Raw genomic sequence first — 20,575 nt, 5'->3', positions numbered from 1 at the left:
GTATTCATGTTTAACTAAGCTATGGGAGTGCTCGCTAAATATTACTATGAGCGTAAATATATTTCAGTTAATTGGCTTGCCGGCCGCTGTGACCGAGCGGTTCTAGGCGATTCAGTCCGGAAGCGCGCGACTGGCACGGTCGCAGGTTCGAATCCTGCCTCGGGCATGGATGTGTGTGATGTCCTTAGGTTAGTTAGGTTTATGTAGTTCTAAATTCTAGGGGACTGATGACCTCAGATGTTAAGTCCCATAGTGCTCAGAGCCATTTGAACTATTTGTAGGCATAATAACAATGAGGGAATAGGGCACCTAAGCATACAGGGAATCATTTTCCCTCGCTTCGTACGCTAGGGGATTAATAGTGATACGAAGAAGTCCCTGCCATATACAGGACAGTGGCTTGCGTAGCATAAGTCTAAGTATAAGTTATTATTTATACAAAAACGTACTGATTACATGGGCACGATTTACCAAAGTCGGTACTTTCTCTTGGTATTTCGTAATTTCAGAAACACTTTTCGTGAATGTCCACAGTACCTGTTGTCCCATAGAGATGACGGTACTCTCAAGTACAAAGTGAAAATTTTTTCGCATAAATGGCAGTAGGCAGAACCAGCTATCAAGTTTATCCTTAGAATGTCCATTAATTGGTATCGACGGATGACTGCAGTGACTCCCAGTATTCTGCAGTCAACGAATTCAACTTTCACTATCCATTTATCAGTAAATACTTTTACATCTACATGATTATGCTGCAGTTCACAATTAAGTGCCTGGAGCAGGGTAGAGTTACTTCTGTGCAGTCCCTCTGTCTAACTGCAAGCGAGAAGAATGAAGATACAGATCTTTCCGTGCGAGCTACCAATTCTCTTATTTTATTACGATGATCATTTCTCCCTATGTGGGTGGGAGCGTATAAAATATTTTCGCATACGTCGAGACCTTGCCAGTGATCTGTAACAGAAATATAGCCTGCCGACACAGCCGCCTCGGCATGTGGTTTGCTGTCGAAGTGCAGAAGAGAAGGCGCATTCGTCACGACCTGCTGTCCACAAGGCGATTGTTCCTACATTGTTCCCTAGGAAGATATTAGCGAACCGTCTCGGTTACGTGGAGACGTGATACCGTCGGAGGATATGGCTCTGCTGCCACTGAAAAAGGACAGAGTGTTAGCAGGTGTTTGGTAGATGTTAGCAGTATGAGGGTGAAACATTAAATCGCCAAGAAATACAACATTAAACACAAAGGGACGAACATTTGTAAACAGCAGGGGTGTTTTTAGGATGAATGCTGGTTTCGAAACTACTGCAAGAGAGAGCAGAAAGGAGGAGTAAAATCCAGAACAATGAAGAGAAACCGCTTGCTACTTCCTGTGACATTTGCGCCACGTTTCACTCCATGTTTCGTTATGTTTTATGATGCGGTATATGAAAGGTTAACGCAGCTATAAGTTAGCAAAGAGTGAAGACTGGTAAACCTGCCATCTCACAAAGCGCAGATGGCCATGAAACATGCGGAAGGTGGTCGAATAGAAGCAGTATCTCGCTGGAGCGTATAGAGTGAGCCGATGATTCACCTACTTGGCTTGGCGCGTTGCGCGTAACTTGATTATTTATATTTACTATTTAAATGTTTGTGCAGAATTCCAACTATGCTTATGACATTACTGACACTGATGACTTTCTAATTATGAGTTCAGAAACTCTAAATTCATACCCAAAGCTGAAGTAAAGATTAAATTTAACGTCATAAACCATTCTCTGAGTGAACCGACAAACATTACCGTTCACTGAACAGGGAGGGGCAAAACGGTGGGCTAGTCTACGACTGTGTTCCGACTGGCAATACGTGCGCACCGTGTATTGTTCTCGAGTTTGCGTAAAAGTGGATTAATTCTTGAATTGCCCCAGAAAAAGTTTGTGCTCGATACCTGTACATTCATCAAAACCATGTGAAGATATTTTGTGACTATAGTGGTGTTCGCTGAGTGATGATTCGAGCCCGCAATCTTTGATGAATACATCACTTTTAGGGTGACTCTTAAGTGATGTATTATAATAAAAATTCATTTCCTGACTTTATGATTGGGATATACAAAGAACAGGCGGCACCGCTTTACTTTGAGACTTCCAGTGTAGTGGTGTGGAGATATGCCCATTTGCCATACCACTATTCACTATTCATCATTTGCATGTTAGAATCTGTAGTTGACAGAGAAGAAAAGCAATGAGGATATCGATGCAATTTTAGAAGACACAAGGTAAGCAAACCTAACCTTCCGTACAGCCAAGGAAGATGACCTTCTCATCGCTAACTGATCGACATTTCACAAAGAGCAACTTGCGCTATAAGCACGTCTGACATAGTAATGTGTCAGGGCAAGAAATTCCATAGTTCATCCCAGTTATTTAACGAATTAGGTAGTTGGCCTAGGGACCACTACACTTCGCATCTCTGATCTGAACTAGCAATTAAACGGTGTGTAATTGGCATGGCATGAAAGATTTTGAACAGTGAATATTACGTCTGAACTTTTGGGAAACAGCCATTAAACAGTTAACAGTAGGTATGATAAGACTACCGTGTGTGAATTTCGGTAACTGCCATAAGACAGCGAATAACTGCTATGGTAGAAACTATTTTGGGTAATTAATATTACATGTGACAAAGTTTATTACATTGAACATTGACCTTCAGGGGATAACTCTGATTTTGAACTGTCATTGAGGAAAACGTTATTATGAACAGAAATTTTCAATATTTCTGCCTCTTAATAGATATTACAGGTGGCAACGTTAATTATAAACTGTGAACATTAGGAAATAACGTAGCTTTTGTACTGTTGTTGTGGATAAATATTAATGGATTGTGACAACAAGGCTTTTTGAAAGGCTGTAGACGTAGATATTTTGCAAGCAGTGTAGGATTTGTAATGAACTCAACTGCCACACCGAATGAGCGATCTATGAGACGATGTGTTAGCACTGTGGACAATAGACGTGTTCAGGCGACATTATGGTACAGTGAGAATTATTACGAACTGCGCGCGGATGTTAATTGTCGAGATGTCGACGTGGTAATGGAGAGTGAAGTGGACCTGAACGGATGTAGGCTGCTTGCTTACTGGACGGATTGAGAGATACTATGAGTGCAGCAGCGGCAGAGTGCACTACCGGCAGCTGGGACTGGTCTGACCAGTCAGCGGTTTCGGTGGCATGGCATCAGGGACGCGTGGTCGAAGGTGAGAGCGACTCCAAGAATGGCAGCTGGTAGAAGCACCTCACTGGTTACTGGCGTGGGCCTTTTTGATTAAGCAGATCGACGTGGACAGTGTTGGTGCAGTGTATAACTTCGCAGTGATTGACGTAAGTTGTACAGAAAAAAATCGCAAGGCCAAGAAGGTGTTGTGCGACATAAACGAAAGATGATAGGCGTGTTTTTATATCTGGTAGGTGATGTCTATTCAGATTTCGCCCTTGTCGCATAAGAGTTGCAGTAGTAGTGCCACTATGAGGATGCAAATCAGATTTGTTGCATATACGCTGTAACGGTCATGGGCGTTAGTTACCTTTTAGATTGGACGTGGTGAGTCGATGTTAGGCCAGAATGCTTTTAAGGCGACAAAGATGCCATTGTCAACACCTCAGTGAGTTTGAACGAGGTTGTGTAATAGGAATACGAGAAGCTGGTTCAAAATGGTTCAAATGGCTCTGAGCACTATGGGACCTAACTTCTGAGGTCATCAGTCCCCTAGAACTTAGAACTACTTAAACCTAACTAACCTAAGGACATCACACACATCCATGCCCGAGGCAGATTCGAACCTGCGACCGTAGCGGTCGCGCGGTTCCAGACTGTAGCACCTAGAACCGCTCGGCCACCTCGGCCGGCCGAGAAGCTGGATGTTCCTTCGACTGTTGTTGTGGAGCAATATTAATGGACTGTGACAGCAAGGCTTTTTGAATGACTATAGACGTAGATGTCATGTTTCAAGCAATGTAGGATTTGTAATGAACTCAATTGCCATGCCGAATGAGCGTTCTATGACGACGATGTGTTATCACTGTAGACAATGGACATGCTCGGGCGACATTGTGGTACAACAGAAAGACTTGGCAGTAGCCAATGTACATGATTTCTGACAGCAATGGTCACGGGAATGTGCAGTCGCTAGAAGACAGGGGTCCGGAAGGCCACGTGGCACTACGTAAAGGGGAGACGAGCGTAATCAGCGTATGGCTCTGACGCATCCTGGTGCATCTGCAGCAGCCATTTGAGCAGCAGTTAACTCGACAGTGACACATCGAACTGTTTCAAAAGGACAGTTACGAGCCACACGCCCTGTAGCATGCATTCCACTGAACCCAAACCACCACCATTTGCGTCTTCGCCGGCCGGAGTGGCCGTGCGGTTCTGGGCGCTACAGTCTGGAGCCGAGCGACCTCTACGGTCGCAGGTTCGAATCCTGCCTCGGGCATGGATGTGTGTGATGTCCTTAGGTTAGTTAGGTTTAATTAGTTCTAAGTTCTAGGCGACTGATGACCTCAGAAGTTAAGTCGCATAGTGCTCAGAGCCATTTGAACCATTTTGCGTCTTCAGTGGCGTTAAGCGAGAGTTCATTGGAGGGCAGGGCGGAGGTCTGTTGTGTTTCCTGATGACAGCTGGTTCTGCCATCTTTAACCAGTACCTTGCAGCTCTGTATTCGTTAGAAGGAGCCCTGGGCTCTAACCGACCTGTCTGCGTGCTGCACACACTGGACCTACACCTGGGGTTATGGTCTGGGTGTGATTTCGTAGGACAGCAGGAGCACTCTCGTGGTTATGCCACACACCCTAACAGCAAAGATGTACGTCAGACTGGTGATTCAATTATTGTGCAGCTATTCATGGACAACAATCCAGGGGGTGTTTACCAAAAGGATAACGCTCTCTCACATACTGGTGCTGCAACCCAATATGCTCTACAGTGTGTCGATATGTTGGCTTGGCCTGCTCGATCATCAGATCTGTCTTCAGTCAAGCACTTGTGGAACATCATTGGACGAAAACTGTAGCGTCATTCATAACCAACATTAACCGTCCCAATACGGACTGATCAAGTGCAACAGGCATGGCACTCCAACCCACAAACTGACGTACGGCACCAACACAACACAACGCATTCACATTTTGATGCTTGTGTTAAACATTCTGGAAGTTACACGAGTTATTAATGTAGCACCATGTCACATTTGCTGTGTCATATCTCGCGCTTACAGTAACGTTTTATCTTGCAATGTTAATCACTTAAATATGTTACCTATAAACATGTATTCCCAATATTTCATTACTGTACATTAGTCATTTTTTGGTGTTGCGATTTTTTCCCGTCAGTGTATTTGCATTATTGTCCAAGAAAGGAACTATTGTTCTAGTTTTATTAGAAATTCGTCTCGGAATTTTAGGACTTACAATTTTTGTGATTTACGAATAACCGCTATTGTAAATCAGGCAAAATGAGTTCTGTTAATGAAAATACAGGTAGTGAGATTATCACTCAAGGAAGTGTTGATAATCAAGAGAACGATCGATATCCATAAGTTTATTAATATTGACAATGATAGTCTACTGTCTTGGAGTAAATCTCACGACGTAGCATATGACGATATTGTTGAGGTAAGTGGGGAACAAGAGGTTAACGACATTGTAAGTCATGTTGTGATCAACAGGACTGTCAAGCAAAGATGATGATTAGTTTAGTGTTGGAAAAGAAGAAAATATCAGCCTTAGGGACTTATTACTAGAAATGAGACGGAAATCCGAAACATTTGCGTTATATGAGACGGATATCCGAAAGATTTGCGTAAGAAAATTGATGATAAGATTGAACAAACTAAAGGGACTTTGGGTAGGAAGTTAGACCAAATTAACAACGTAATGAATGAACTGACCAGCTGACCATATCTTGTGAAGAGTTGAGACAGAAATTTAAGATTGAATGATCTAAAAAAGAGTGCATTAACATCTGGGGACAAACACTAAAACTGATCGGCTGAATAAATGGCAGGAAAAACAAAGGGGGAATTATCAGAAAGAATTGGCAGCAACGAAAATGAAATCTAGGAACATGAAGACAGGGAAGACAGACGATGAGACGATCACAGAGAAAATTTTAGGGGGCCACCTGGTAAAGGTAGAGGTGGATGGAGTCCTGAGGGACATCACAATAATATAGGACGTAATCAACGAGAGTCTGGAAGGTGGGAAGTAATAACAGAGCCAAAAGAAAGAAGTAAAATGAGACAAATGGAAAGACCAAGTCAGGAGAACTAGTTAAGGGAGGAAAATGGAAGACCAGCGTGATGGCTGTAAATTTTCGACGTAATTATATGAGCCATTACTATTCACTTCAAATGCTGCGGAAAGCAGTATTGCAATTAGACTGAATCACTTTATTCATTTTTTAGGAGTATGGAACTGAAATTAATACCCAACTTACCATGTAAGTCCTTTATTGTGGCTGACAATGCGAGCTATCACAATCTGCAAGAAGGAAAACCACCAATAATGATCGGCAAGAAGGCTGAGATGGTAAATTGGTTGAATTCTCGTGATACTCAGTGCGAGAAAGGAAACGCGAGAGCTGAGTTACACGCTTTAATAAAAAGTAACGAGCTAGAAAATATGTTTAGTGTAGACCAACTTTTGTAACATTTACGGACATTCTGATTTTGTGGTTGTCTCCAAATCACCCAGAACTAAACGCAGTAGAAATGAAAAGGACGCTTGCAAAGTTTGGGTGGGTGCCAAGATCGTTACTTTTAAGCTCGAGGGTGTTTGGAAACCAGTTGAGGTAAAACTTCTGTCAATTACTGAGGTAGAGTAGGCAGGAGTTTCAGGTAAGTTGAAAATATCAAAAAGAAATATACGAAGAATGGCAAATGAACGAACGAAATAGAAGTTCTTGGTGGTCTACGGTATATTCAACCCGACCGGCTAGCCGCGCGGTCTAACGCGCTGCTTGCCGAGCGGGAAAGCGTGCCGGTCCCCGGCACGAATGCCCCCTGCAGATTAGTGTCGGGGTCCGGTGATTCCGCCCCGGTTACACTATGTCGGCGATTGCTGCGCACAACACTGTCTCCACGTACGCTACACAATAATCCCTCTACCACGCAAAAATTTTGCCGGCCGGAGTGGCCGAGCGGTTCTAGGCCCTTCAGTCTGGAACCGCGCGACCGCTCCTGCCTCGGACATGGATGTGTGTGATGTCCTTAGGTTAGTTAGGTTTAAGTAGTTCTAAGTTCTAGGGGACTGATGTCCTCAGATGTTAAGTCCCATAGTACTCAGAGCCATTTGAACCATTTTTGAACGCAAAAATTTGGGGTTACACTCCTGGTATGAGACGTTCCTTGCGGGATTTTGTGGGGGGGGGGGGGAGGGGGAGGGAGGGGAGGGAGTCCACTGGGGGCCGAACCGCACAATAACCCTAGGTTCGGTGTGGGGCGGCGGTGGGTTTACTGCTGTGGCCTGCTGTGGGTTTGTGAACTGCTGAGCACTACGGCGGGACGAAGCCTCTCCATCCTTCCTAGGTCCCCGCTTTCAATACACAATACGCAATACGGTATATTCTAGCGATGTCGACGACACCGACGGTGACAACGAATTTCGAGCCATACATTCTGATGCAGCTAGTAAATGGAAGATCAGTTCGCTCATGCGACAAAAATTTTCTCTTTTTCTTGTTTTATGAGATTTCCTTGTTGCCGTGTGTGTTAGAGCTTCCATTCTACTTTGATTGATCTTTCGTTTAATGCATTCTTTATTTTCAGTACTCCAATCAGAGACTATTGATTCTGAACTTTTGTATTTGTGGCATTATTTGTCTTACATTTTATTTATTTGCTGCCAAATTATAGACCTGTTACCTGATGTTTTAAAACAGGTCATACATCTTACAATTTTCGTTTTTCAACTTTTTGCAGTTTTCTTTTCTTTTACCTAAAACATTTACAAAGAATAATACTTTTCAAAATAACAATAATTTGAGGTTGAAATATAAATAAAATTTTGTTGTTTATTAAGAAGAAAATAAAAATATGATAGGATAGAGGAGAGATTTGTTAGTACCATCACCGAATGTGACTGACGGTGAATACCTCGGAATGGTTTCTTCGAGCCGTTGACCGCCAGTCACACACACACACACACACACACACACACACAGAAACATACAGGCGCGCACGCACACACACACACACACACACACACACACACACACACACACACACACACACACACAAATGGTTGTTAGTAGAAATATGGTATTGCTTGTCCTATTTATAACTAATCGTATGTATTAACTTTAGGTGCGCATCCGTGTACAGCATCTTTTGATTTCTTCGCTAGATCGCCAGGATCTTATGCTTATTTACTGTCACATCTCGGCTTCCTCCTCCTGTTCCTAAGCATTGTCACTGCTTTCGTTGTCCCTGGGGTATCGCTGTCCATCCTCTGGAGACTTTTGTTACGTCTCACATAGGCCTGTCTGTTATGTCGTGTCCGCATGTACTCTTCATGTGTTGTTTTTAAAATACTGTTTGTCAATACGTTTAATTGTGCCCGTTGTTCTTCGTCTCTTATTGCTGTGTATATATGTATGTCGGTATCTGTAGTCTAAGCGTGGTGTATGTATATCGTTCGCGTATTGGCCGCAGAAAAAGGCAGTGTGTTCTGGGAAACCTTCTTCCCAGCACGTGCACGTTGGTGCGGTTTAAGTGCGTGGGATAAGGTCCGAGTCCGAATCTGAAATGTACCATACCGCGGCTGGGATCGATATGTTTCATTCTCAACCGCTCCCTTACGTCAGGGAGGAAGTCGTGCAGTCTACGTCCCTTATCACTTACATCTCACTCACGTTGCCATGTATCCATGCGCCTAATTTTAAGGTGACGTATCCTCTCTATCGGCACACCAGTTATTGTATGTACCTTATCTAGTCTCCCCATCTTTAACCAGTACCTTGCAGCTCTGTATTTGATCGTGATATCTATGGGGCATAGTCCGAGCACCACACACAGTGCACCCGCTGAGGTGATGCCGAAGACTCCATACAGCCTAAATAGGACACTTCTCTGCCCTCGTCTGACCGATGCTTTGTTGGTGACCACGTTCAGTCTACATGCCCACGTGCTGGCTGCGAAGCTGAGTACTGATTCGAAGGGCGCACAGTGGTATGTCTGTATGACTGGTAGAGGTAATCTGTACTGTTTTGAATTTAGCCTGACCAGTTTGCGTAGTATTCTTTCTGCTTTGTCTGTTGCTAGCCTTATGTGCCCGCGGAAATTCAATTTTTCATCTGCGTGTACCCCAAGATTGCGCGTAACGTGTGCTCATTTGATGTTTGGAATGTTCCTTTCAGTAATGTGTATGTTGGTTTGTTTCCGGCTATCCTGAGTTTATTTTTGTGACACCATTGTGTAATTGTTTGTAGTATTCCACTGGCTTTCTCTTCTAACTGGGCTCTGCTGTTTGCAGTGATTACAACTAATAGGTCATCTGCTTAGGAGACAATTCTGTCTGACCTATCATCCCCATCCAGAAGTTGTAGGAGGGGTTCGATTGTCATGTCCCAGAAGATAGGGCCGCAGATCGACCCTTGAGGACAGCCTTTGATCATTCTTTTAAGGGGGGTAGGACGTCAAACGGGCCGACTTCGAGCAGGAGAGGCACCACAGGACATTTTAATTTCCACTGTCTATACTTTTACAAATAAATTTATAAAACTTTGTCAGCATGACCAGGAAGGATTCGGAATTCACACTCATAGTCGTGGAAGTTCGAAAACATAACGAAGTAATTTGTTTTACATGTAAAAATTCATCATTTTTTTTCAGTTATTAATGGCAGCATTTGTTGCTATAGGTAGACTTTTCTTCATAAGTAAGAGAGATGGTTCGATGAATTTTACACAGCATACAAACCATACTTAAAGCTGTATGAAACTCTAGAATTTTCCAGATCTATTAAAAACTGTGGTAAAAATTGAGGTAATTAACTACAAAATTTGTGTTTTTTCTATACATGAAGTTTAAAATACAACAGATCATTCGTTTTTTTATAAATTAAATAAATTCTAGAGTTTCATACACCTGTAAGTATGGTATGTATGCTGTGCAAATTTCACCGAAGAATCTCTCTAACTTATGAAGAAAAGTGTACCTATAGCAACAAATGCAGCCATTAGTAAGTGAGAAAATGATGAAATTTCACACGTAAAAAAAATTATTTTGTTATGTTTTCGAACTTCCATTGCTATGAGTGTGAATTTTGAATCCTTCCTGGTCATGCTGACAAGGTTTTATGAATTTATTTGTAAAAGTATAGACATTGGAAATTGAAATGTCCTGTGATGCCTCTCCTGCTCCAAGTCGGCCCGTTTGACGTCCTATCCCCCTTAATTACTTTCCGGCTGTCCATCTTTATCGTACATACATAACCCAGTAATACGATTGTCTGCAGACTCGCTAACTGTAGGTAAGAAATTCTGCGAAATATACGTTTGTGCAGAGGCTTTCGCTGTCGAATTGTATCTCTCCTAATGCGCAGTGGCCTTCCAAACGCGGACGCCCTCGAGTACCGTTGCCAATCCTCTACAAAACTGCACAGCTAGGAACCGAGCTGTTTGTACGCCCTCTATGTTACGAGTTTAGTCGAGAGTGGTCACCCGCGCGCGTGCGAAGGAGGGAATCACCGGTGAGCGATGCCGCGCCGCGTGGAAAGCGTGAGATGTGGAGCGCGTGTCGCCGGCGACTCACCCAGGTCTCCCTGCGCAGAACGCCGTCGTGCTCTGCGGCCGCGGCGCCGCCCGCGGTGCAGTTGGCCGCGGAGAGGCAGGTCGTGGGCGGGGGCGGTGGCGGGGGCGTGGGGGCTGCCGGGCCCGGCGGCGCCCTGGTGGCGGGCCGCGGCGCCTCGGGCACCAGGAAGAACTCGGTGCTGAGCTCGGGCCGCGCCCCGGCCGCAGAGGCCGCCGCGGCAGCCGCAGCAGCCGCCAGCACCGCCGGCCACAGCCGCGCCCGCATCGCCGCGCAGCTCGCGCTGTTACCGCAGCCTGCAACGCGACGCACGCTGCTGCATACACCCACACTCGGAAACATCTGCAGACACTACCGATCAGATCAGTACACACACACACACACACACACACACACAACCACACACACACAGACACACACACACACAAAAGAGATGGGAAAAAGAGTCAGCCGTATGAAACTGTGATGTTTTCTTTGCTGTTTGAAGCCTTTCTTGAGGGAGCTAATAAATACTTTGACAAGAGAGCCAGAAAATCATTGCCCACAAATACTCTACTGGCCATTGAAATTGCAACACCACGAAGATGACGTGCTACAGTCGCAAAATTTAACCTACAGGAAGAAGATGCTGTCATATGCAAATGATTAGCTTTTCAGAGCATTCACACAAGGTTGGCGCTGGTTTGCAACACCTGCAACGTGCTGACATGCGGAAAGTTTCCAACCGATTTCTCATACACAAACAGCAGTTGACCGGCGTTGCCTGGTGAAACGTTGTTGTCATGCCTCGTGTAAGGAGAAGAAATGCGTACCATCACGTTTCCGACTTTGATAAACGTCGTATTGTAGCCTATCGCGATTGCGGTTTATCGTATCGCGACATTGCTGCTCGCGTTGGTTGTGATCCAATGACTGTTAGCAGAATATGGAATCCGTGGGTTCAGGAGGGTAATACGCAACGCCGTACTGGATCCCAACGACCTCGTATCACTAGCAGTCGAGATGACAGGCATCTTATCCGCATGGCTGTAACGGATCGTGCAGCCACGTTTCGATCCCTAGAGTCAACAGATGGGGACGTCGGCAAGACAACAACCATCTGCACGAACAGTTCGACGACGTTTGCAGCAGCATGGACTATCAGCTCGGAGACCACGGCTGCAGTTACCCTTGACGCTGCATCACAGACACGAGCGCCTGAGATGGTGTACTCAACGACGAACCTGGGTGCACGAATGGCAAAACCGCATTTTCTCGGATGAATCCTGGTTCTGTTTACAGCACCATGATGGTCGCATCCGCTTTTGGCGACATCGCGGTGAACGCACATTGGAAGCGTGTATTCGTTATCACCATACTGGCGTATCACCCGGCGTGATGGTATGGGGTGCCATTGGTTACACGTCTCGGTCACCTCTTGTTCGCATTGACGGCGCTTTGAACAGTGGAGATGTGTTACGACCCGTGGCTCTACCTTTCCTTCGATCCCTGCGAAACCCTACATTTCAGCAGGATAATGCACGACCGCATGTTGCAGGTCCTGTACGGGCCTTTCTGGAGACAGAAAATGTTCGACTGCTGCTCTGGCGAGCACATTCTCCAGATCTCTCACCAATTGAAAAGGTCTGGTCAATGGTGGCCGAGCAACTGGCTCGTCACAATATGCCAGTCACTACTCTTGATGAACTGTGGTACGTGATGAAGCTGCATGGGCAGCTGTACCTGTACACGCCATCCAAGCTCTGTTTGACTCAATGCCCAGGAGTATCGAGGCCGTTACTACGGCCAGAGGTGGTTGTTCTGGGTACTGATTTCTCAGGATCTACGCACCCAAATTGCGTGAAACTGTAACCACATGTCAGTTCTAGTATAATATATTTGTCCAATGAATACCCGTTTATCATCTGCATTTCTTCTTGGTGTAGCAATTTTAATGGCCAGTTGTGTAGATGATGTTGTCTGTTGGATGGTTGCAACACCGGAAGGCTGTAGCTGTGTGTACAACTTTGCACAGAAGGAGAGATGGGCTACAGAATGTCGTCATAGCAAAGCTAGACAGGAGCAGAATCGATATGCGAACAACCTAACACGTTAAGCAGAAGATTTATATAACTTGCATTTCTCCAAGTATATGAAGACTCGTTACAAATAACGCATCAAGATATAGAGTCTAGCTCTCAATGTCAACAAGGGAGAGGCTTTCTGAACTAAAGCAAGAACGCCACGACTAAGTGGCGCCTGCGCATCGTCCCGTAGCGTGAGTGGGGCCGTGTGGCCGCCGCCGGCTGTCCTCTACTGCACGGGGCTGAGGGCGCTCGTGATACGGAGCCGTTGGAGGCGTGCCTCCACTGGCTCTGCCGGATCCTGCACCACTGCTATCGGCGTCTGACAGAAACTTGCAATTCCGTTGCCAGCTTTGACGCCCACGGGATGGTACTGATAAGTGATATTACAGTAGCTAAATGCAAAAGACCTGCGCAGCATCCCCCATTGGTGTAGCGACTGGCACTACACCCTGAACGTAAAATTTAACGTACTATGCGGCAACTGGCGAAGAGTTACATTACTGTTTGATTATAATTTTGCTGACAAATCGCTGCAAACAATAAGAATCACAAGATGTAGAGGAGTCACTGTACAGACCGATCTAAAGTGGAATGACAGGACAAAACTATAAGTAGGAAAAGCAGATACCAGGACGAGATTAACTGGAACAATCTTAAGGAAACATAATTCATTTACTAAAAACCTTATAAAACACCAATTTAACGGATTCTTGACTATTTTCATCAATCTGGGACCTTTACCAATGAGCTTTCATGAGCTTACTTCATCAGGTATCTGGAGTGATCCTGCCGCTATTTGACAGTAATAAATTTTATTTTATTGTCATACAGTCCCGATATCGGTCTTAGACCATTGTACAGTACAAAAGTTTACTTACATGTCAAAAGACATTTCATACAAGTCTGAAGTCTTTTGACATATAAATTTTTGTACTTGGAAATGGTCTAAGGCCGAAATCCGTATTGTATGACAACGAAATAAAAATTATTGCAGTCAAATGGCGACAGCACAATTCAAAAAAACTCTCATAAACAATGTTTTACAACTTTATGATGATAGCATTGTCTCTAGATACATATTGTCTGTAGCACAGAAACACAGTTGAAAGCTACCAATTATTACTGTAAAAACAACCATTACCTCACATCCGTAATTTCAATCATGCTTGTGACTTTCAACTATTTCCGAGATCGATAAGTGGTTATATGATACATCCGAGGTTCCACTTCATCCCTTTTACCGAATTTCTTTTAGAGTGAAGTGCAGAAAATCCATGTTTGTGAGCTGCGGGGACGAGTGGATACAGGAAGTGGTCGTGGTTTAGCTGGCGGCTGCCTTGAAGGGGAGATTCCTATTGCAGCAGGGGTTTGCTTCCTGGAGTCTACTGCCACCGAATGGTGCAATCGGAGGCGATGGGATCACGCTGGCAGTGGATCGACTCAGGAATTGTGTCTGTGGATACAGGGATGTCTCAAGAAACATGGAGTGTAGGTCTAAAACCTCCGGATGTAGGGAAAAATGAAAGCAGCTTTTCACTAAAAGAGTACATTTTTGGAGTCCTGACTGAAAAACGTTTCCATCGTCATAGCACTTCTCCATCTTCCTTGAGAAGCCGTCGCTACTTTTGGCTATGTTTTGTCTTCTGCTTTGTACACGAAGAAGGCGTCAAAATGTCACTGAGCCTGGGAAAACTTTGATCGATCGATTCTCTGGGCACGGAAATGATGCCCACTGGCACACCAGTTATCTACTCGACAACGAGTGGTGGCTTCCACTACGTAGAGATGTAGCTTTGTCATAAAACTCTCCATTCGACAGAAGCTTTGGAGCTAGCCCTCCGATTGGCAGAGGAAAGTGCACCGAAATTATAATACCGAATTCTGGAGCAGAGAAAAACAGAGTCTTGTGATATATTACGTGGCAGTGAAGTTGTCTCACGTCTTGGCTTTCATTAAGTACTGTTCGCGCTCGTTCCAGACTTAGAAAAATTTCACGCTGATTAGTTGCGAAAGCGGAAGGACGACTGTCAGTCCCGCAACTGATGTTCCGGGCTTATTCGGTTGCAACAACGTATGTCTTGCAGCTGCAGCTTCTGGTACTCAGTTTGTAAGATGTATCTGCGGCCGGGGTTTCGAAACTATGCGGATGTTTAGGAGCAATCGGACCAGGGGTTGTAGTCAGTCTGAAAAGTTGTAAATGTGCAAGTGGCACACCAGTCATCTATTGGGCAACGTGTGGTGCCTTCCACTACGTATGGTGCCGGGAACAGGTTCGTGTAAATATTTAAGCAACTAGCAACTAATGGTAAATTCTCTGGTTGCCTTTGAAATCGAGTACGGTATTATCCATTTGCTCACCCATTAGCAGCGTGGTCTTGCCACCCTTAAGTTTTACTAATAAACCAACTGAATGTGCCGGCCGGAGTGGCCGAGCGGTTCTAGGCGCTACAGTCTGGAACCGCGCGACCGCTACGGACGCAGGTTCGAATCCTGCCTCGGGCATGGATGTGTGTGATGTTCTTAGGTTAGTTAGGTTGAAGTAGTTCTAAGTTCTAGGGGACTCAGAAGTTAAGTCCCATAGTGCTCAGAGCCATTTTTAAACCAATTCAAGTCCCTATTTGGTATAATCTCTTTATTCTGGCAGCCTTTGTAATGTCAAAATAATTGTACATTACGAATCTTTTCTGATTTCCTGCTGACAAAATAAATGTGAAATTTCACTGGACCTTAGATTTAATTTAAGTATTTAGAAATACTATTCCATTTACAGACTGTCAATCCTAAGGGCCCGGGTTCGATTCCCGGCTGGGTCGGAAATTTTCTCCGCTCAGAGACTGGGTGTTATGTTGTCCTAATCATCATCATTTCATCCCCATCGACACGCAGGTCGCCGAAGTGGCGTCAAATCGAAAGACCTGTACCAGGCGAATGGTCTACCCGACGGGAGGCCCTAGCCACACGACATTTCCATTTCATGTTAGATATTGTATACGTAGAGGTACCGACACCATAAGCCAGTTACTTGAGGCCAGTTTGATGTCACGTAAACAATTGATTTTCATTAAAATAACTAGCGTTTCAATGTGTAACAAGTTTTGATAGGCAGTTTGATTCATGAGAGCTGTCTGTCTCACAGAGTCCTAGGTGAGGTGGACATCAAACTGTGTTTCTGAGCCAGGTTGACATCTGGCAAGTTTCCAACGGAGACCAGCATGCTTCGTCACGGGATGTTTTAGTGAACACTAGAACGTTAAGGGGGTGCTAAACCAAACTCTTGTTGCAGACACTACAATAGAGGCTGTGTTACGGAGGAGGCTGCTATTGAAATTTTGAGAGTGTACGTTCCAAGAAGAGTCGTCAATATATTAATCCCTCCTCGCGAAATGACCAAGATATAAAAATATCAGAGCTCGTATGGAAGTTTATCAGCAGTCGTTCTTTGCACGCGTCATTCGCGAATGGAACACAGAAGGGGTGAAATAATAATGGCACCAGAAATACCCTCCGCCACACACACGGTACGGCGACTTCCAGAGAATAGGTAAAGACGTAAATTCCGCCAGCTGTATACTCTCTGAGGTACTGCTGCCTGAAACGATACTGGAAGCAGCCTACTGGTGGTATGTAATACTACTGCCATCAATCACACAAAATGAACCAAAGTGATGTCCCAAAAGGAACAAATGAGAGCAGATTGAAAAATTTTAAAGCGTTGCACACACAAGAGAGGATGGTAATTTTCTGTCTTTCTGGAAACAGTGACATTTCGGTTGTGACGGAGACCAGGTTTGTCCCTTACCGACCATCTTCATGTTGTAAAGGGAAGCAGCGTTGAATCATAAGCACACGCAGGAAACGACGTTGACGGACGAAACTGGTAATTCCTTGTTGAAATTACATGCGATGGTACGGGGTAATAAATACATTATTTTTCTCGAGTTGCTCGTTACTTGTAGGCTTATCGGCACTCATCTTCTCCCGCTGATGCTCATCCTGTGGCAGATAATGTTCTGAGACGCCGGGGGCCTGGCGGCCTATTAACTAAGACGTTTACGAGGAAATAATTTTATGAGTATCCAGCATATTTCTTCTGTATCTAAATTACACCCTCAGCTACAGTTAAAAATGCCTTAATTTTCATTGGTGATTCCGTTCATTAAACATCAGGCAATAGATGCCTCAGACCTTTTGGAGTAACGAGTAGTTCTATACCTAGCCTAACGATACAGTGCTGTTTTAGCACGAGTCTAGATATACAGAGCCGTGCTGTTCCTACACTACTGGCCATTAAAATTACTACACCAAGAAGAAATGCAGATGATAAACGGGTATTCATTGGACAAATATATTATACTAGAACTGACATGTGATTACATTTTCACGCAATTTAGCCGGCCGGAGTGGCTGAGGGATTCTAGGCGCTTCAGTCTGGAACCGCGCGACCGCTACGGTCGCATGTTCCAATCCTAACTCGGGCATGGATGTGTGTGATGTCCTTAGGTTAGTTAGGTTTAAGTAGTTCTAAGTTCTAGGGGACTGATGACATCAGATGTTAAATCCCATACTCCTCAGAGCCATTTGAACCATTTCACGCAATTTGGGTGCATAGGTCCTGAGAAATCAGTACCCAGAACAACCACCTCTGGCCGTAATAATGGCCTTGATGCGCGTGGAGATTGAGTCAAACAGAGCTTGGATGGCGTGTACAGGTACAGCTGCCCATGCAACTTCAACACGATAACACAGTTCATCAAGAGTAGTGACTGGCGTATTGTGACGAGCCAGTTGCTCGGCCACCATTGACCAGACGTTTTCAATTGGATAGAAATCTGGAGAATGTGTTAGCCAGGGCAGCAGTCGAACATTTTCTGTGTCCAGAAAGGCCCGTACAGGGCCTGCAACATGCGGTCGTGCATTATCCTACTGAGATGTAAGGTTTCGCAGGGATCGAATGAAGGTTAGAGCCACGGGTAGTAACACATTTAAAATGTAACGTCCACTGTTCAAAGTGTCTTCAGTACGAACAAGAGGTGACCGAGACGTGTAACCAATGGCAACCCATACCATCACGCCGGGTGATACGCCAGTATGGCGATGACGAATACACGCTTCCAATGTGCGTTCACCGCGATGTCGCCAAACACGGATGCGACCATCTTGATGCTGTAAACAGAACCTGGATTCATCCGAAAAAATGACGTTTTGCCATTCGTGCACCCAGGTTCGTCGTCGAGTACGCCATCACATGCGCTCCTGTCTGTGATGCAGCGTCAAGGGTAATGGCAGCCATGGTCTCCGAGCTGATAGACCATGCTGCTGCAAATGTCGTCGAACTGTTCGTGCAGATGGTTGTCGTCTTTCAAATGTCCCCATCTGTTGACTCAGGGATCGAGACGTGGCTGCACGATCCGTTACAGCCGTGCGGATAAGACGCCTGTCATCTCGACTGCTAGTGATACGAGGCGGTTGGGATCCAGCACGGCGTTCCGTATTACCCTCCTGAACCCACGGATTCCATATTCTGCTAACAGTCATTGGATCAGGACCAACGCGAGCAGCAATGTCGCAATACGAGAAACAGCAATAGCGATAGGCTACAATACGACGTTTATCAAAGTCGGAAACGTGATGGTACGCATTTCTCCTCCTTACAAGAGTCATCGCAACAACGTTTCACCAGGCAACGCCGATCAACTGCTGTTTGTGTATGAGAAATCGGTTGGAAACTTTCCTCATGTCAGCACGTTGTAGGTGTCGCCACCGGCGCCAATCTTGTGTGAATGCTCTGAAAAGCTAATCATTTGCATATCACAGCATCGGTTAAATTTCCCGTCTCTAGCACGTCATCATCGTGATGCAGCAATTTTAATGGCCAGTAGTGTAGTTTAATTTTACAGTTATTCTTCCTGCCTTGACAGTACGTAAGGAGCTGATGAATTTTCCTAGATTCAAGCTCCAAAAACCGATATTCGAATTTTCTAAGAACATTCACACAAAACATCAACCTTCTTACTTCGTCTGCCAGCTGAGGTTTTTCAATATGTCTAGTACACAATTCCGCAAGTAAACAAGGCGTTGTCCTCCTTTGTACATTCCTTATGTCACTTGTTAGTCTGATGTGATTAATCCCACACACTTGAGCAGCATTCCAACTGGGAAAGTAGCACAGATATTTTTATTTTGCTGATATAACGTTTAAAATGTTAGCACTTTGCTGTGATTCAGTGTCCTCAATTTTTATGCAATTTGAGGAAAAAATCGACAATATTTATAACTTGAATTACCATCATCCGCGTCCGTGTACCCAAATTCTTAACTCTCTGAGAAGGCACCGTTATTAATGACATCGAGGAAGAGATAAACTGCCGGTCGCACCAAGACGTGTCAGCACCCTGAGAACACGCCGAGCGCACGGTGAGAACTTCGTTGCCCACGACACCCACTGCTCGCTGCACTTGTTGCGGAAGCCGACAATTAATAACATTAATAGCCTCATTTGCTGGAATCAACTGGAGCGTTACGTAAACGTTTCATCAAATAACATCCGCTCTGCTCCCGAATGGATTTCACGACGACATTTAGGTAATCTCGCTACGAGCCGTTCAAGTGTTTCTGCTGCTAAACATTCTACAACTGATGTCGATAAAAGACATAAAATTCACGATATGAATTCGCGATCAATATACGAAACAGTATATTAATTTTGCAAGTAAAACACTTTATTTATTTAGCTATTCCATATTTTTTGCTTTAGTCGTAAATTTTGTTCGCGTCTGTCACTAGGACTCTATACTCTTTCAAGTCAATTACTGGTATTCCTATAAACAGATTTACAGGTTGTGTAATAGTGTAAAGAGAAAAACACATTTCTTGCGTATACTGATTTCCAGTATTTGCACAGCTGAAGCTTTGAGATTGGGCCCCTTCTTTAATATAACCATAGAACTTAAGAGATGAATCACTGAAGAAAGTGTTTCACTGAATAAGTTACTACTTATTAAAACAAAACGAAGAGTCATGAAGACGACTTCACATCGCAATACGACGCAAAAGAAGAACGACATACAGTCTGTCCCGTGCACAGACACATAAGCAGATATTTGAGGTAGACTACAACGATGTCAGTGTACGAAGACGGCTATGTGAGAACTGGTATACTGAAACAAGATCAGACATACAGGCGGAGAGAAACGTCATTTAACAAACCGACAGTGAAAACCCTCTCGACTGCCACGTGTTCAAAGGCATTGTATTTGCTGCAGTTATAGCAAGCAAGTAAGCGAGATGGTAGAAATGCACGCAATAGCTCTTGCCACGTCTCGAAGAGTACGGACATTTCCTAAAACAATGTACCATCTTCCAAAAACACAAAGATTTCATATTTATGAAATAATATATATAACGGACTCAATAATTCTTCATACTGTACCAGAAAATGTGCAAGAAGGGGTAGAAATTAATGAAGGTTATTATTTTAGATATCAGTGATGGCATTGTGGCAACTTCCTTTAATAGTACTTGGGCATGCTGGATGTGTCTTTGTTACCTTCATTAGCTATCTTTTACCAGAAGTACTGTGCACCATTGTGTTGGTCCCTTGAAATAAGACATGTCTTGAAGTACAACTGTCTTAGACGTGGGACTAGTGAATATGGTCTAAAATGCTGGTGGTCCAAATCCTCTGACATTGCACCCTGAGACTTTTAACATGGGATTATTT

At 44.4% G+C, this 20,575-nt stretch overlaps 1 protein-coding gene across 1 annotated transcript in view; it reads right to left on the bottom strand.

Annotated features, from left to right (window-relative positions):
* LOC124753411 overlaps positions 1-20,575 on the bottom strand; it is a 110,673-nt gene that overhangs the window by 75,416 nt on the left and 14,682 nt on the right. The window contains exon 2 of the mRNA XM_047249018.1: positions 10,793-10,896. Within this exon, the coding sequence (XP_047104974.1) occupies positions 10,793-10,896 (104 nt within the window). The remainder of the gene's footprint in view (positions 1-10,792; positions 10,897-20,575) is intronic.

The sequence above is a fragment of the Schistocerca piceifrons genome, chromosome 1 (genome assembly GCF_021461385.2).
Source record: "Schistocerca piceifrons isolate TAMUIC-IGC-003096 chromosome 1, iqSchPice1.1, whole genome shotgun sequence".
In the NCBI taxonomy this organism is placed as follows: domain Eukaryota; kingdom Metazoa; phylum Arthropoda; class Insecta; order Orthoptera; family Acrididae; genus Schistocerca; species Schistocerca piceifrons.
This window is presented reverse-complemented; position numbering and strand designations above follow the sequence as displayed.